This window comes from Lampris incognitus, chromosome 1, assembly GCF_029633865.1.
Source record: "Lampris incognitus isolate fLamInc1 chromosome 1, fLamInc1.hap2, whole genome shotgun sequence".
Taxonomy (NCBI): Eukaryota; Metazoa; Chordata; class Actinopteri; order Lampriformes; family Lampridae; genus Lampris; species Lampris incognitus.
The window spans coordinates 105,422,619-105,440,425 of record NC_079211.1 but is presented as its reverse complement, the minus strand read 5'-3'; the positions used below and the strand labels follow the sequence as shown (position 1 = coordinate 105,440,425).

Genomic DNA, 17,807 nt, shown 5'->3' with positions numbered 1-17,807 from the left:
CCCTACAGACGAAATGGTTGCGGATGTAATGACGAAGCCTGCATCCAAGGTAAAACTGAAGACATTTGCTAAGGCAATGTTTGGTGTGTGAAATGTGAGTGGTATGGGTTATACCAAGTTTCTTTTCATTTGTTCTATGAATATGAAAAGGTATACAGTAAGCACATGATTCATAAGTGGGAGTGTTGAGATATGACACCAGTGTATTTGTATGACTATGTGTTACTGTGCACTATTATTTTGTTTACGACTTTGTTTGTCCACAAGTGGGCGGTGTTGCGCTTGCATGCGCGGATTGATTACGTCACTGAGACGCTGTTCATTTTTCTTCTCCCAAAACTACCGAATAAACGGAGGCTGCATTTTTCCCTCCAGCAGAAGTTCGGTAGTCAGTACGATTCTTTATAACGGTTTAATAATCCACTTCATCTGCGCAGAGATAGACATAAAGTATTAGTCTAGTCTTCTAACACCATCTTAGGTAGACCAAGAAGCGATAAAATTGCATTAGAATTGCCAGCTAAAATGTTGAGTTGCGGCGCATACCAGTGCTCTAACCGCACAGGGTCGAAAAAAAGTGGCAATTCAGATGATATAACATCTCACAAGTAAGTACCCTTTTTTATTTGACTCTTGCATTTAAGATGCCGTAGCAACTGCTGTTTTAAGATGCCTGGATTTGTCAACATGTTTTTCCCGAGCTGGCTCCTCAGACGAGGGCGTGAAAGAATGATCGCTGCAACACGCTAGCTCGCTACCCAAGGAAATGACAGTATACTAGGCTACTTTACGATCACCTATATGTGCAAGCAAGACTATTACACTTTCCAATCAATCTGTTGTTTGTAAACAACAGAGTCTCATATTCTCATGTTCTGCAATCATGATCTTACATTTACATTTAGAAGTTGTGTCAGCTGTTTTCGCAGCTTCTTGCCAGCTAGCTTTGCAGTGCATTCTTTGCCAAGATGATGCAGTCGCATCTTGCAATAATTACAAGATTACTTTTATAAGATTAAAAACACGACTGTCCGTGACAGCAGTGTGGAACATGTGAGGAGCCAGCTCGGGAATTTTTTTTGACAAATCAAGGCATCTTAATACCGCAGTTACTATGGCATCTTGAATGCAAGAGTCAAATAAAAAAAGGTGCTTACTTGTGAGATGTTATATTATCTGAATTGACACTTTTTTCGACACTTTGCGGTTAGAGCACTTGTATGCGCCGCAACTCGGCATTGCAGCTGGCAATTCTAATGCAATTTGATCGCTTTTTGCTCTACCTAAGATGGCGCCGATCAAGTTCAATTGGCCTTCATAAATTGGTGGCACGGAATTATGGGTTGCGCAATCCAATTTTTTTTTTTGAGATCAGTGATCTACACCCACTATCCCTCGGGTAGCGATATTATGAACCCTACATAGCCCTCGCCAAAATCCCGTACCCTGTCCCAAATCTCGCGAACGGACGCCGGATTTCCGCTGCGTTGCTAAGGAAACAATCAACTATCAACTCGGTGCGAAGCAAAGCTAACGTTAGCTACCTTCAATTTTGTAATTTTGTATTTTTCGCAATTTTGGACAGCTGGCTGCTTTTGTAATTTTGGACTGCTGGCTGTCAACAACAGAACGGAGGTAAGTAACGTTAGTTGTCTGAAAATGAACATATATCTAATAAATAGACTTTCTCACATTTAAGAAAGCTAATCAGTAAGTTGTTACCTGTGTATAAATGTAAAAGTCATATTACTACAATATAGGAGCTCGTTTTGTTTGTAGTCATGATAAGGGGTGAAGTATCCTATGCTCAAACGTGGAGCAAGCAAAGATTGAGTTAAAAACGTTAATGTTGATTGTGGATAACTTAGACAGGTTAAATTGTGGGTGTACAGCGTTTCCTTGATGAGCGCTAACCCCATAACAACATATTTTCGCGTTGCTACGGTGGCGCACACGTGACAAAGCCAGAAACGAGATTTTGGCGAGGCCTATGTAGGGTTCATAATATCGCCCTCGGGTAAGGGTGGCCTCACCCCGAATGCCTCACCCCGTGGACGCTCTGGCCGGAACCGGTTACGGCGAGTCAGTCAGTGACCTTTGATGAGCGGTTTAGCTGATGACGACAATGAGCGGTTAGCATCAATGCTGTTGTAGGATTGGTTTTACCGAAGACATTTACGAAGACAGCAAGAACTGTGTGCAGACATACACTACCGTTCAAAAGTTTGGGATCACATTGAAATGTCCATATTTTTGAAGGAAAAGCACTGTACTTTTCAATGAAGATAACTTTAAACTAGTCTTAACTTTAAAGAAATACACTCTATACATTGCTAATGTGGTAAATGACTATTCTAGCTGCAAATGTCTGGTTTTTGGTGCAATATCTACATAGGTGTATAGAGGCCCATTTCAAGCAACTATCACTCCAGTGTTCTAATGGTACAATGTGTTTGCTCATTGGCTCAGAAGGCTAATTGATGATTAGAAAACCCTTGTGCAATCATGTTCACACATCTGAAAACAGTTTAGCTCGTTACAGAAGCTACAAAACTGACCTTCCTTTGAGCAGATTGAGTTTCTGGAGCATCACATTTGTGGGGTCAATTAAACGCTCAAAATGGCCAGAAAAAGAGAACTTTCATCTGAAACTCGACAGTCTATTCTTGTTCATAGAAATGAAGGCTATTCCATGTGAGAAATTGCTAAGAAATTGAAGATTTCCTACACCGGTGTGTACTACTCCCTTCAGAGGACAGCACAAACAGGCTCTAACCAGAGTAGAAAAAGAAGTGGGAGGCCGCGTTGCACAACTGAGCAAGAAGATAAGTACATTAGAGTCTCTAGTTTGAGAAACAGACGCCTCACAGGTCCCCAACTGGCATCTTCATTAAATAGTACCCGCAAAACACCAGTGTCAACATCTACAGTGAAGAGGCGGCTGCGGGATTCTGGGCTTCAGGGCAGAGTGGCAAAGAAGAAGCCATATCTGAGACTGACCAATAAAAGAAAAAGATTAAGATGGGCAAAAGAACACAGACATTGGACAGAGGAAGACTGGAAAAAAGTGTTGTGGACGGATGAATCCAAGTTTGAGGTGTTTGGATCACAAAGAAGAACGTTTGTGAGACGCAGAACAAATGAAAAGATGCTGGAAGAATGCCTGACGCCATCTGTTAAGCATGGTGGAGGTAATGTGATGGTCTGGGGTTGCTTTGGTGCTGGTAAGGTGGGAGATTTGTACAGGGTAAAAGGGATTCTGAATAAGGAAGGCTATCACTCCATTTTGCAACGCCATGCCATACCCAGTGGACAGCGCTTGATTGGAGCCAATTTCATCCTACAACAGGACAATGACCCTAAACACACCTCCAAATTGTGCAAGAACTATTTAGAGCAGAAGCAGGCAGCTGGTATTCTATCGGTAATGGAGTGGCCAGCGCAGTCACCAGATCTGAACCCCATTGAGCTGTTGTGGGAGCAGCTTGACCGTATGGTACGCAAGAAGTGCCCATCCAACCAATCCAACTTGTGGGAGCTGCTTCTGGAAGCGTGGGGTGCAATTTCTCCAGATTACCTCAACAAATTAACAGCTAGAATGCCAAAGGTCTGCAATGCTGTAATTGCTGCAAATGGAGGATTCTTTGACGAAAGCAAAGTTTGATGTAAAAAAAATCTTATTTCAAATACAAATCATTATTTCTAACCTTGTCAATGTCTTGACTCTATTTTCTATTCATTTCACAACATATGGTGGTGAATAAGTGTGACTTTTCATGGAAAACACAAAATTGTTTGGGTGATCCCAAACTTTTGAACGGTAGTGTAGCTAGCTACATGGACTGACCTGCTAGCGGTAGCAGCGCTCACTAGCAGGCCAGCGTGTTGACTGGTCCGCTAGCTAACCGGTTGATTGATTAAAGGCGGATCGAACCATCCATCATCTAAACCGCTTATCCTGCTCTCAGGGTCGCGGGGATGCTGGAGCCTATCCCAGCAGTCATTGGGCGGCAGGCTGAGCCAATCGTGTGCACAATATTGCTGTCCCCCACCCACTGAAGATACCCCTAACACAAACAAATGCGTACTGGGCCTTGTCAGATCACACGGAGTGAACTGGCTTTGCGAGGCCCACCTTGCGAATGACGAACACCTGTGTGTCAATTACCCAAACCAAAAGGCTGAGTCCACTACCAAGATCTGTTTGTTTTCACCATTCACCAAAAATATTGACCCCCCCCCCTAAAATGACATATCGGAAACGAGACCAATAATCTATTCACTAACAGAATTAGTCAAATGTAATCAAAACATTGTGCTAATGTATGAATGAATGAAAACATGTAAACAAGCAGGATATGACATACAGATAATCCATTACCAATAATCTGAAGTGATCAACAAATCCACACATCAAACTCAGCACACAAATCTCCATCAGTGTGTGTGTGTGTGTGTGTGTGTGTGTATAACAAAAAATATGACAGTACAAAAAAGAAACAACGGTAGGGAAATTGCTCAACAAATAAGGAGCAAAATGATCCAGTGAGTCCAGTGAATTCTTTATGAGACAGTATAAGCCTGTTTCATGTTGCCATAAGCAATCATCAGCTGACAAAGTGTTCCTGATTCCTGATTTGAGTAAATATTTGGTATCTCACCAGATAGATATTGCCAGTAGAGATTTGCACCCCACTGTATTTTTTTTCCTTTTTCATGTCCATCAGCACCATGGCCAGTTTCAGATCTCCACAGCTCTGAGACATTTGCTTAAAAGTGTTGTCAATGCAGTGAAGGCTTCATCTGCTGGTGTGTACAAAATATTCACAGGTGGTTATTGTGTGCTTACTGAATGTACCCCAATGTGGAGAGAGAGAGATAGATAGATAGCGAGAGAGAGAGAGAGAGAGAGAGAGAGAGAGAGAGAGAGAGAGAGAGAGAGAGAGAGAGAGAGAGAGAGAGAGAGAGAGAGAGAGAAGAGAGAGAGAGAGAGAGAGAGAGAGAGAGAGAGAGAGAGAGAGAGAGAGAGAGAGAGAGAGAGAGAGCATCTCAATACAAATTAGGTTTGTACTGAGATGACTTGCGGAGAACTGGAAGTCTCTATGGGGGGGGCGGGGGGAGGTCGGGTAAGGAGAAGGTCAGGCTCTGCCCAGGGACTTCCTCAGGTGAGAGGACACGGGGGAACCCACAGCTGTGGATGGGATTCTTCACAGCAAAGCCCCAGGGGTCCCCAGGGGAGGAAGACGAGAACGAGGAATTGGGGCGGGGGTCATTCTGTTTCATCCATCCACGAGCAGTGACAGGACTGAGGCTGTCCCAAGCAATCACTGAACACCATTTGATGGTCAAGTGAGTAAACAAGCAGGAGGCTGTCATAATGAGACATAAGCTGGCTGTGACAGTGCTGAAACCTCGACACTGTTTGGAACTGTGTGATACGTGTCTGGAAATCGGTTGTACTATTACTGCAGTAGTACTACAAAGACAAGGATTCATAATTCATATTTTAACAAAATAAAATGAAGGCTATTTCTACAGTGCATATCATTTCAGAACTATTTCTTAAGGGGAAATGCAGTGGTGAGGATCGTAGGAGTCCTTCAGTGTGCATTGTCCTTCATTAGTACCATGGACAACGTTCTCTTGAGTTATGCGGTAGAACATAATTACTGTACTTATAGAACAACACTAGTGCTTGTCAGCAAACTAGTGGCCTTGTGACTTCCAACACTTACTTGCAGCAAGAAGAGCAGTTTTATTTTTATTTTATTTTTCGATTTTCCCTCCCTTTTTCTCCCCAATTGTACTTTGCCAATTACCCTATTTTCCAAACCGTCCCGGTCGCTGCTCCACCCCCTCTGCCGATCCGGGGAGGGCTGCAGACTACCACATGCCTCCTCCCATACATGTGGAGTCGCCAGCTGCTTCTTTTCACCTGACAGTGAGGAGTTTCACCAGGGGGACGTAGCGCGTGGGAGGATCACGCTATTATTCCCCTCAGCCCCCTCCCCCCCCGAACAGGCGCCCCGACCGACCAGAGGAGGCGCTAGTGCAGCGACCAGGACACCAGGACTGTTTTTGGAGCATTGTGAGATGGGGAAAACACAATCTGTTCGGCCTTTTTTCTGCATTTACCTGTTTACCAGCACCCCAGAGTCCTGAGTCTCGGTCTTTACTGTGGATAAGCTGGCAGTCTGTTTACGAAAAACAAAGGATAATCATATGGGAATTATAATCTTAGTATTAGAGGGAGTTCACAGTCTGACTGAGCGATTGTGTGAACACATGGGAAAACACCCAGGTTTCCACAGGGGTTAGGTTAGGAGGGAAGGATAAAAGGCTAATGGGGGGGGGGGGTCCTCTGAGGTCGTCTCAGCATTCTCTGTGGAAAAAGAGAGGAAATTTAAAAAAAAAACACAATTGCAATTATTTACACACGGTTATATTTGTGTGTATGTGTGTGTGTCTGTGTGTGTGTGTGTAAATAGCAGACTGATTGTAAATAGTTATTCAGGTATACCCTGATTCATTTGTCTGTTTTAAGACGTAGTCTGCATATATGAAGTCAACCTCACTGTACTTCCTGTTTGGATTATTTTACTTCAGTAGAATAGTTTTACAAGATGGTAGTGAGACCAGCTATGTTGTATGGTTTGGAGACAGTGGCACTGATGAAAAGACAGGAGGAGGAGCTGGAGGTGGCAGAGTTGAAGATGCTAAGATTTTCATTGGGAGTGACGAAGGAGGACAGGATTAGCAATGAGTATATTAGAGGGGCAGCTCAGGTTGGACAGTTTGGAGACAAAGCAAGAGAGGCAAGATTGAGATGGCTTGGACATGTGTGGAGGAGAGATGCTGGGTATATTGGGAGAAGGATGCTGAATATGGAGCTGCCAGGGAAGAGGAAAAGAGGAAGGCCAAAGAGGAGGTTTATGGATGTGGTGAGGGAGGGCATGCAGGTGGTGGGTGGTGTGACAGAGGAAGATGCAGAGGACAGGAAGAGATGGAAACGGATGATCCACTGTGGTGACCCCTAACGGGAGCAGCCAAAGTAGTAGTAGTAGTAGTAGTAGTAGTAGTAGTAGTAGTAGTAGTAGTAGTAGAGAATAGTTTTACAACTTTTTTATGTCATCTTTTTTATTTTTTGCATTCATCCTTTTTGTGTAAGCCAGTGCTTGCCTTTGCCTTGTGAAACCATTTGGTACCAAGAGGGGTTTTTTGTTTTTAAAGTTCTTCATAGTAAATGAGGGCGGCACGGCGGTGCAGTGGTTAGTACGGTCGCCTCACAGCAAGAAGGTTCTTGGTTTGAGCCCCGGGGTAGTCCAACCTTGGGGGGGGGGGGTCGTTCCGGGTTGTCCTCTGTGTGGAATTTGCATGTTCTCCCTGTGTCGGCGTGGGTTTCCTCCGGGCGCTCTGGTTTCCTGCAACAGTCCAAAGACATGTAGGTCAGGTGAATCGGCCGTACTAAATTGCTCCTAGGTGTGGATGTGTGTGTGTGTGTATGTTTGCCCTGTGTGATGGCCTGGTGGCCTGTCCAGGGCGGTTCCCCGCCTGGTGCCCAATGACTGCTGGGATAGGCTCCAGCATCCCTGCAACCCTGAGAGCAGGACAAGCAGTTTGGATAATGGATGGATGGATGGATGGATATAGTAAACGATGTTGACTTGAATCGACTGTCATTCCCTTTCCTTGCACAACTCCCTGGGCTCTGTGGAAGTTTGTTCCATCCATCTTCTTACTATTACATCCTGTATCATCAACCAGTTGGCGGTATACATCACCCCATATGATCAACTATCTGCTGGTCGTCTAGGACGTTTTGTCTTCTACTCGGTTCCTCTCTGGATAAGGCCATTGGCTGCTGGTAATATCAACATGTCATTAAACTGCTTGTTGTACTGGTCAGAGTACACCGTTGACTGCATAATACAAGTGACAGACAAGAGTACAGAACAGAAGGGACTTCTGTCTTTCAAGACAAAGACGTACCGGTGCTCAGACGGGGGCTCCTGGATAAATCATCTCCTCGAGCCCTTATCAAAGCCAGTCCCGTCCACGTGCAAATGGATAATTTACTGGCACAAACCAAGTAACGTCGGCAGTAACACCTTAACTTAATGAATATCAAGTGCGGCCGTATCTCTCCACCGCGATAACCTACTAATGAAGTTTTAGTTGAGATGTGACTCGTAAAAGGGACGATTCATGGGCTTCCCACTTATATTCAGGGTCTGCCACCTATATGACTGTATTACAAGGATTGATGAAGTCATCCATCAGATTGATCGCGAGCATTCTACCAAATGAAAATGATTATCGAATTACTGTGGCCGAGCCGTTAAAAGACCCTGCCTCGTAAAAGTAAGAAGTTAGAGCTCCTGCGAACCCACTCAATTAAAAAGTACGGTAATCGCCAGCCCCACTGTTAGCGTGAGTTATGGTGGTCAGCGTGGCTCTTCACACTGGTGCGTCTGCCGAGGAGCTACTTAAGTGATTATATTAAACTTCTCCAAGTTCTCTGAGGTTTCTCCAGGTTCACACGAACCTACAGACACCAGCCACGTTGGAAGTTTGACAGTGAATAGACGCGCTTGAGAGGAAGTTCCTGCACAGCATACTGTAAACCACGAGCAACCATAAGCCCCAGCCCTGGCTGCTGACGTCACGTAATAAGCTTCTCAGTCCTGAAAAAGGTCAACATTAATCCAAACCTGAATATGAAATAAGCCTCTTTAGTATTCATCCTGTTTTTTTGTTTGTTTGTTTTGTTTTTACTTTTCTCATCATGGTGAAAAGCCATTGTCAAGTGTTTTTTGTTCACTGGCTCCCTCAGCCGAACCTGAGATGATGACTATCACAAATGATTCAACAATACAAACAATAAAATATAGAAAATATCAGCTTGCATGCCAATGTTGAGCTAAAAAAAAGTTTTATGACACAACCGTTGTAAAAGACAGTGAGTGTGTGTGTGTGTGTGGGGGGGGGGTTGTGGGATTAGTTAGGAAGATGGAGAAAAACAATGAATATGGCAGGTAGTGACCGGAGAGACACTACAAACTCTTCTGTTGTGTAGGAGCCCTCTTAAGAACGCTGTCCAGCTGCTGCACTCAGTGTCCCAGACACCAGCCTTCCACGGAACATGACTTTACAGGCCGTCCGGGTAGCGTAGCGGTCTATTCCGTTGCCTACCAACACGGGGATCGCCGGTTTGAATCCCCGCGTTACTTCCGGCTTGGTCGGGCTTCCCTACAGACACAACTGGCCGTGTCTGCGGGTGGGAAGCTGGATGTGGTTACGTGTCCTGGTCGCTGCACTAGCGCCTCCTCCGGTCGGTCGGGGCTCCTGTTCAGGGGGGAGGGGGGAAATAGCGTGATCCTCCCGAGCGCTATGTCCTCCTGGTGAAACTGCTCACTGTCAGGTGAAAAGAAGCGGCTGGCGACTCCACATGTACCGGAGGCGGCATGTGGTAGCCTGCAGCCCTCCCCGGATCAGCAGAGGGGGTGGAGCAGCGACTGGGATGGCTTGGAAGAATGGGCCAGATACAATCAGGGAGGAAAAGGGGGAAAAGTCCGGGGGGAGGAGGTCATTTACACAAGAAGAAGTCTTCTGAAAATGACCATCACACAAAAAAGGCGACATGAAAAATGATCAAACCAGATTTGCTTTGTTTTGTTTTGTTTTGATCATGAGAAAATTCAAAGACATTTAAAAGCATTAGAGCACCACTAGGAAGAAGGGGGGAAATAACCACTGTCAATCCAATTTCCTGGCTGCTCGGGTCCCACTTTTCAACTCAGAAATGTTCCTTTGCAGGTAAAAGAGGTCTCTTGACATAAGCTACATATCTTTGCTCTGAAATAACACGGTCACCAAACCATCAAGCATCCGTTTCCCCACCACGTACCCTTCAGCATGACTTTTGCTTTGCTCTTTCACTTCCTGTCATTCCACACCAAGTTTATGTCTTAATAGGCCTTGCACCCCTCTTTAGTATATTGGATTAAAATGTTTGTAACATGGGAAAATCTAATATACTAAAAATATCAGGATGTGTCCTTTTTCTCCCTAGAAAAATCTGGTATGAACCGACTTTGCGTGGTTATCACAGGGATACAGGTTGAGTGAGCCATGCCCAACTGCTCTAACTCCTGCCGGTGGACTGAAGATGGTATTTAGACATATACTAAACATGTTTTCATGGAATAAAACACACTAAACCATGTAGTAATGTTAGTGTGCAGTACATATTAGAGTATTTTATTTTAATATATAAGCTTTTCCGACATCAATACATCACATAGACAAATGTGCATCATATGACCCTGTTAAATAAGAATGTGTAAAGTTTGAAAATCCCCCAACAGTTTTTGAGGCTTGTCATTTTGGGTCTATTAAACTATTTGCAGCATCAGATTTCAAAATCAGTCCAGTAACTGGAGTCATACATCAGTCACCGAACGACTCATGGCACAACACATTAAACAGTAATACTAAAACTGCTTAAAATTGCAGATTTTCACACAGACAACAGGCAATTCAATTTCTCAGTTGACAAAGCGATTACGCAAAATCCTTTATATTTTAAGTTTCCAAGGAGTTATTAATGGAATTTTTGTTTTTCTTTTCTTTTTGCTCCTTTTGCAGAGTTGATGCAGCAGTGTGTTGGGTTTGAACGTGTTAAATTCCGTTGACCATTATTTGTCAGGTTGACCACGATCACGTGAAAATAATCTGATATTATGAAAAGAGAAATAAAAAAAAAACAAAACCACATCAGCTTGCTCACTCTCAATGATGCCAGATAAGCTTTTTATTTCTGTTTTTCGTCAGCAAGCAAATTCACCTTCATGCGGTGTGAAATTCTTCACCTTGTGTAAACATGTTGGGTGTTTTGGCAAAAGCTGGAAAGTTAAGCGTTTTGAGCACTTACAGAAATTACAGTTGTTCGTAATGCTGTCCATTTCTGAGGAGGCAGAGGTAATACCCAAAGGGCTTTTGTCCCGTTGTTGTTTTTTTAAAGCCTCTGCAAGTCCACCGTAGGACACCAGGGACAAGGTGACAAACATGTTGTTGACTGTGTGCGCAAGAAATTGTTTGTTTTCACAAACCGACAGGTTCCGGCTCATGCCTCGCACTCCTTCCGTAGAGCTGACAATCTGGGAGGTGTCAATCAACACCCCTGCTCACCCCCCCCCCCCGCCTCGCTCACTGGCCAATAAGAGAGGGGAGAGAGAGCGTAAGCATTTTCTCTCGATCTCTCTCTTTCTCTGCCCTTCTCTGCCTTTACTCGCCGAGGATCAAGCCTCCATAATCCCTGGATTTTATTTCCACCAAAACAGCTTGGGCCCATCAGCAAATTGCGATGGCATATGGTATAGGTTTATGATTCATCTGGCACATGCATAGCAATGAGAGCCTCATCATCCGTGGGCAAACAGCGGGGGAGAAATGCCGTCATGTTAAACGGTGCCAGCCACGCCGAGAAGCGGCGCTGGGCGCACGTGGGTGGGCCGCCGCCTTCACCCGGCCCGGCGGGTGACAGCAGCTGAAATTGTAAACCGCACCCCGCATCCCTCTTCTCTCTCGTAGTCTGGGCCAGATTAACGATTGGCACCGGCACTGGATCTGTTGATCCCAAGTCACTAGAGAGGAGGACATGGTGAGAGAGAGAGGAAGAGCAGCATATCAAAATGCTCTGTTCTGTCAAAACTTCAGACCTCAGGAACGTCGGTGGTGGTCCGAGCAGAGAACAAGGGAGGTTGGTTCGACCAGGTTTCACTGGTGCATGTTTTCTTCTGCGTTGTGTTCACTCCAAAGAATCAAGAGGGGCTGTGACGTTACACCAGCTCCTCCAGCTGAACAGATACGAAAGACATGATTGGTAGATACGCCGTGAGAATATACCCGGGGTGTTGCATGGAGGCAGGCAGCATCTGTGATGTGAATCTGTTTCGGCAAATGTTTAAAATCTCTCATTATGCATCAGTGAAGGATCTCCAGATACAAAGCTGCAATGGGTTCAGCCCTTTTTTGACTTGTGTATATATATAGAGAGAGAGAGAGAAACCCCCCACTAATTTGATGGTGATTTCCCCATTCACTTTCACTTAGGCTCAGGGTTTCAAAACCACTACACGTCACTAGGTGGCCATGCACCCCGAGACGTAATCTGCTACATTAACACAATTTCCAAACATCTGCTGGACAAGTCAGAAGCTATCTGATGCTTCTCTTGGCCACGAGTCAAAAAATATGACATGGTTACATGCAAGCACCCCCAGCCAAAGTTACCCTCCGCCATCATCATTAGGCGCAACGTACAACCGCTACCGGCAAGGTGACTCCACCTCAGTCCGCCGAGGCTCCACCCCCAAGGGGTCCGCCTCGGAGCAAACCGGCTCCCGACCCATTGGTGCAGAGCGCTGTCCGTCAGCCGCGGCGCCAGCTCTGTATGGGTTCAGACAGCGAGCAGAAGTGCGGGGGCTGCCTGCGTGAATCTATCCGCGGCTCGGAGAAGGCCTGCCCTGAGCTGACAGTCAGTATGTTGGAGGTTTGTCATTAGCAGGCTCCAGACGGCCCCCGGAGCCCTCCAGCAGCACAGGTAGAGATTCTGTTCGTCGGTCTGACTCAGCGCGTGCCCCCGTGGAATTTAACCACACATATTGTGCCATCATTATTTCATACCTAGCAGGAGTGACTTTGAATGCAGCCCAGATTTAGGCGCTAGGCGCAAAAGCAGGCTGCTGTGATAAAAAGGGAGGGGAGGGGGGCAGTAGGTGAGAGAGAAAGAGGAGTTGAGGGGGGGGAGTGCGCAAACATGACTTCCACAACCCACTGGATGTGTGCTGCTGACCATCTGTTCATTTCACAAAATGCTCGCAAACAAGTTCCAACAGATAAGGAAAATTAGATATTTTTGTTTGGTCTCTCATAAGCAGGCTTTGTGCTTTCAAGTGATAGGGAAATTACATTATCTTGTAGCACATTATTAAAGTATTAGTGTTTTGCAGACTACTACCCAAATCTGATGTGGTATAACTTGTCCAATGAGCACCACGTATTACTCGTACATCACACGTACATATGTACCTTCCCCACAGCCCTGCTGTTGTCTTAAAACTAGTGTGCGCCGCCGTCAACACACAGCCTAATCATCTTACAGGAGTCCTAAATCTTCATGGGCACATATAGTGTATTGGGCATTAGAATTCACAGCAAGCTCTCGGAAAATGAGCATCAAGATAAATCTCTGAAATCCCAAAGCGTGGAGTTGCTGTAATCCCACCCCACCTGCATTTCTCCACACAGAGAAAATACTCGAGAAGGGGATTTGCTCGTGACGCTCTCCGAAATACGACGCATAAAATTGAGTGTTAACTCTTAACGAGCCGTTCTCAGGGCAATCCAACGGGCTCCGGGCTCTCGGACCCTGAAAGGTAGGCAGCCGTAGTTGTGGCATTTGATCCCGCGTTTGGCCAACTTTCAGAGACAACTGTGCAAATGGAGATAACCTGGGAAGCCAGACAGGCTTATATAGGGGTGGTGGTGGGGGGGCAGCAGCTCGGCTGCTGACATCTGCTCGCTGCTCACCACAGAATCTTAATCAGGGGAAGGGGCTGAAGGGGCTAGGCAGTTGAGCCCCCCCCCTCCCATAACAACTGGGAAAGCAGCACCTTGTGTCGAAGCTCAGGATGGATTCGGGTGTTTGCGCAGCATTCCCTCGGCCATCTTTGAATGTTTATGTGAAGAACCGATGATGGTTAAAGGTGGTTTTTATGTGTTGATGCATTATTGGACCCCCCCCCCCAACTGATTCCTGTACAATTGACAGTGAGCAGTGAGGGTAATACACAAATGCATTAGAAAAAAAGAACATAGTCTCCAAATCACTGGTCGTTATTAGTGATTTAAGCCTTTTCCCGGTGAAATCAGGAATATTTACTGAAGTAAAAACACCGGTGAAGAATGAATAAAATCATCAGCGTCTTTCTGCACGTTAGCATGAACGAACTCGAGTTGAAAGTAAGTTTCACCTCGTTTCAGTGAGAGTTGGGGGGACCCTCAGCATAAAACCAAACCTCCTCTGGTCGGTCGGGGTGTCTGAGCGGGGGGAGGGGGACTGGGGGGGATAGTATGAACCTCCCACGCGCTACGTCCCCCTGGCGAGACTCCTCACTGTCAGGTGAAAAGAAACGGCTGGCGACTCCACATGTATCGGAGGAGGCATGTGGTAGTCTGCAGCCCTCCCCGGATCGGCAGAGGGGGTGGAGCAGCGACCGGGACGGCTCGGAAGAGTGGGGTAGTTGCCGGATTCAATTGGGGAGAAAAAATTAAAACAAGAAAAGGATAAGGAGTATATTTGATAAATTTAGCTATTTTTTGACGAAGAAAAGCTTATACTGAGTGCAACAGTAGGACAAAATTCGGTCCGTAGTTGACCAACATCAGAAACACCCTGCAGTAAAAAAGTCGAACGTCACTGACGCAGCACCGTCACAGCATCCCGCAGCAGCGACGGTCAACTGCAAGATTCAATAAACATGACTTATTACAATGAAAAACGGGAATTTTCAGTTAAGGCTTCTGTAGTTGACCTTTTCCAGGTGTCCCCATAAAAGCTCTGAGGCAACTTGAGCTCGTTCAGGGTGCTGCCGTGGTCTTCATAAAACCCAAGACATGAAAACATGAACACAACACCGATTCTCAGGTCTCACCGCTGGCTCCCAGTGGGTCATAGCGTAGACTTGTAAAACACTGCTGCTGTAAATCCACAAGTCTCTCAGGGGTTTAGGACCAAACCACGTCTGACCTGCCTTTATCCTATGAACCCTCTCGACCCGACAGGTCATCTTGGAGAGGTCTGCTTACCGTTCCCACAGCTGAAACGAAACATGGCGAAGCAGCATTTAGTTACCATGCTTTCCAAAACTGAAACCTTCAGAGGATCTCAGACTTGTCCCAACTAGGGCGACTTTTAATGCTGGGCTGAAAACTTACATGCTCTCCATTGCATTTGACTGAATTTTCAGCCTACAGAGTTGCACTTTGACCCCTATTCACTTTGCTGCTTCTTTTTGTGCTATTATTATCTCTCAACGTTTGAATCGTTTTATTTCTTCTTTTAAATGTCTTTTTATGCCTTATGTAAAGTACATGAATTGCCTTTGTGTATGGAATCCAACTATCCATCCATTTTCAAACCCATCAATCCTGGTCAGGGTTGGGGGGCTGGTGTCACGATATCTCCCAGTTCAGTCAGCTCATAACTTCAGTCATCGTCTCCCATAGTTTCAGTTCAGTCAACTCGTCATACCTCAATCACCCTGTTGTTTTTCCTGTTTTATTTTGAAGTCCTCACCTGTCTTGTCGTGTCAGTTCCTCCCCCTGGTTTTGTCATGAGTCAACCCTGTGTATCCCACACCTGTTCCCCTTTCCCTGATTACCTCCAGCACATACCCCCCCCCCCGTTCCTTTGCCAGATTGTTAAACTGCCATGTGCTTCACGTCTTGCTCTCTAACCTCTGCTCCGTTTATCTGAGATCCGCTACCTGCCTGTTTTGAACCTCGTCTGTTTATTGGACTTTTGATCCATGTCTGCTTCTTGTCAGCTTTGTTTGCCTGGTTTGCCTTTTCTGGTTTTGACCTTTTGCCTGCCTCATCACCCCGGCAAGGCTTGGTAACCACCATCTTGTGTATTAAATCATTGAACTGTAGTTAGTCTGCCTCAGTCATCTGTATTTGAGTCCATCCCCTGTATTCCTGTTACCCTGCTTGCACCAGCCGTGACAGAACAATCTGGCCAAACACGGACCCAGCAGATGGGATTGTTTTCTCAGGGACTACGTGAGGTGGCTTATCTTTTGTGCCTTCGTAATGACTGGAAATACACCTCCAGTAGCGAGGAGAGAGAGGCAACCTTATCTTTGGCACGCCGGGCAGTGTCTTTAAAAGCCTTTGGTTGAGGAAATTGCTGAGTGGGCAGAGCACTTTATTAAGACGTGAATCCTAGCCTGCACCTCAGTCCGCTAACCTGCAGTATGCTAGCCACCAGCCTGCAGCCTACCTCCCAGCCAGGGTGGCACGGTGGCCCAGTAGTTAGCGCTGTTGCCTCACAGCAAAAAGGTCCTGGGTTCAAACTCCAGGCTGTCCTTTTTGTGGAATTTGCATGTTCTCCCCATGTCTGCATGGGTTTCCTCCCACCACCAAAAAGACATGCATGTTGGGGTTAATACTCCTGTCTGTGCCCCTGAGCAAGGCAGTGGAAAGAAGAACTGGAGTTGGTCCCCAGGTGCTGCAGCTGCCCACTGCTCCTATACAATAGGATGGGTTAAATGCCAACAACAAATTCGTTGTAACAATACAATTCATTGTAAGAACACAATGACAAAATAAAGTGGGTGTCTTTCTTCTTTCTAACCTGCAGCATGCTAGTCATCGGCCTGCTAGTCTTCAGCCTGTACCCCTGCCTGCTCACAACCAGCCCGCACTCCAGCTTGGGTCCGTGAGCCTACCTGTCCTGTCCTTAGCCGACTTGCCCTGCTTCCTGCCTGTCCTGAGCCGGCTCCAACCCTAAACCTGCCTGGGCCTGGGAGATCCTTGTAGTGCCAGCCAGGGTTCATGGCAGGAAACCCAGAGTTTCATTGGGCTGTGTTGCAACTATGCCAGTCTGTTCCAGTGCCTGATTTGTCAGCTCCTGCCAGCTATCAGGGCCTACCCAGCAACCTCCTGTACCAGCTCCACCCATGCCTGTCCAGTCTCCTGTCCCCACTTTTTTTTTTTTAGGCATTTGCCACCTTAATTGGATAGTGATAGCAGAGAGAGTGAGCGAGACAGGAAATGCAGGGGGGTAGAGAGGGGATAACATGCAGCAAAGGGCTCGGGCCAGATTTGAACCCAGGCCGCTGGCGGTAAGGACTCAGCTTTATATGCGGTACACCTTCTGTCCCCACTTTGCCATTGTTACTGGTGGTTCTTCCTGCCTTGCAGTCCCAGTCAGCAGTACCTGCTCTGCAGTCACCATGCCAACGTGCTGTTCTGGCCCTTCCGACTCCTTGGTGGCATGCTATTCCAGCCCGGCAGTTTCCATGCCGATCTGTTTCAGCCCTCCAGTCGCTGCGCCAGCCTGCGGTTTCTGTGCAGCTATTGACACCACAGCCTGCAGTTCTTGTTCAGCCGGCGACATCCCAGTCTCATGTGTTGCAGCAGCCCTGTCTCCCGAGCTGCAGCAGTACCAGATATCACAGCCTGAGCCAGATCCAGTTGTCACATCACAACCTGTCCAAGAGCCAGCTACAGCATAAGAACCAGCGCCAGAGCGTGTTCCTCAGCTGACAAAGGCTGCTCTGCCCCAAGAGTCTACAGCAGCCCCACCTCCTATGACTTCAGAAGTCCAGCCCTTGCATACTTGTTTGCCCAGTTCCTGTTCTTTTGGTTCTGGGACCTATGACCAGATCCCCCTGCACTTTGGCTGGCCACCCAAGCACTGGTTTCCTGCATTCTGGCTGGCCACCTTCCTGGTTTCCTGCCATCTGGTCAACCTCCAGAGAGGTTCCACCCACCTGTCCTGCTTTCAGGTCGACTTCTAGAGCGGTCCCGCCTACGTCGCCAGTCTCCTGCGTGGTCCGGCCCACGTCGCCGGCCTCCAGGTCATCCCCAGACCACCTGCCTGAGATCCCTGGCCCTCTTTTTTTTGTTGTTTTTAGCTCCCAGACCACTTGCCCCTGAATCCCTCCTCCAAGACCCCTCCACCCATCCTGCTCGATGTTACTGATCCGGAATGTGTCCCTTGAGGGAGGGGTCCTGTC

General features: G+C 46.6%; 1 protein-coding gene across 3 annotated transcripts in view; it reads right to left on the bottom strand.

The window, feature by feature from the left end:
* Window positions 1-17,807, bottom strand: part of antxr2a (ANTXR cell adhesion molecule 2a) — a 129,427-nt gene that overhangs the window by 11,259 nt on the left and 100,361 nt on the right. For 2 of the 3 annotated variants that reach the window (XR_008810750.1, XR_008810752.1), the window contains 2 exons: window positions 7,180-7,421; window positions 6,136-6,194 (listed from right to left, as the gene is read on the bottom strand). Coding sequence is in view for 1 of the 3 variants with exons in the window: in XM_056286670.1 (XP_056142645.1) it covers window positions 7,284-7,421 (138 nt within the window). In the remaining 2 variants the exon portion in view is untranslated. Of the gene's footprint in view, window positions 1-6,135; window positions 6,195-7,131; window positions 7,422-17,807 lie in introns of those variants that run through there. The other variant, XM_056286670.1, reaches the window with a different exon arrangement.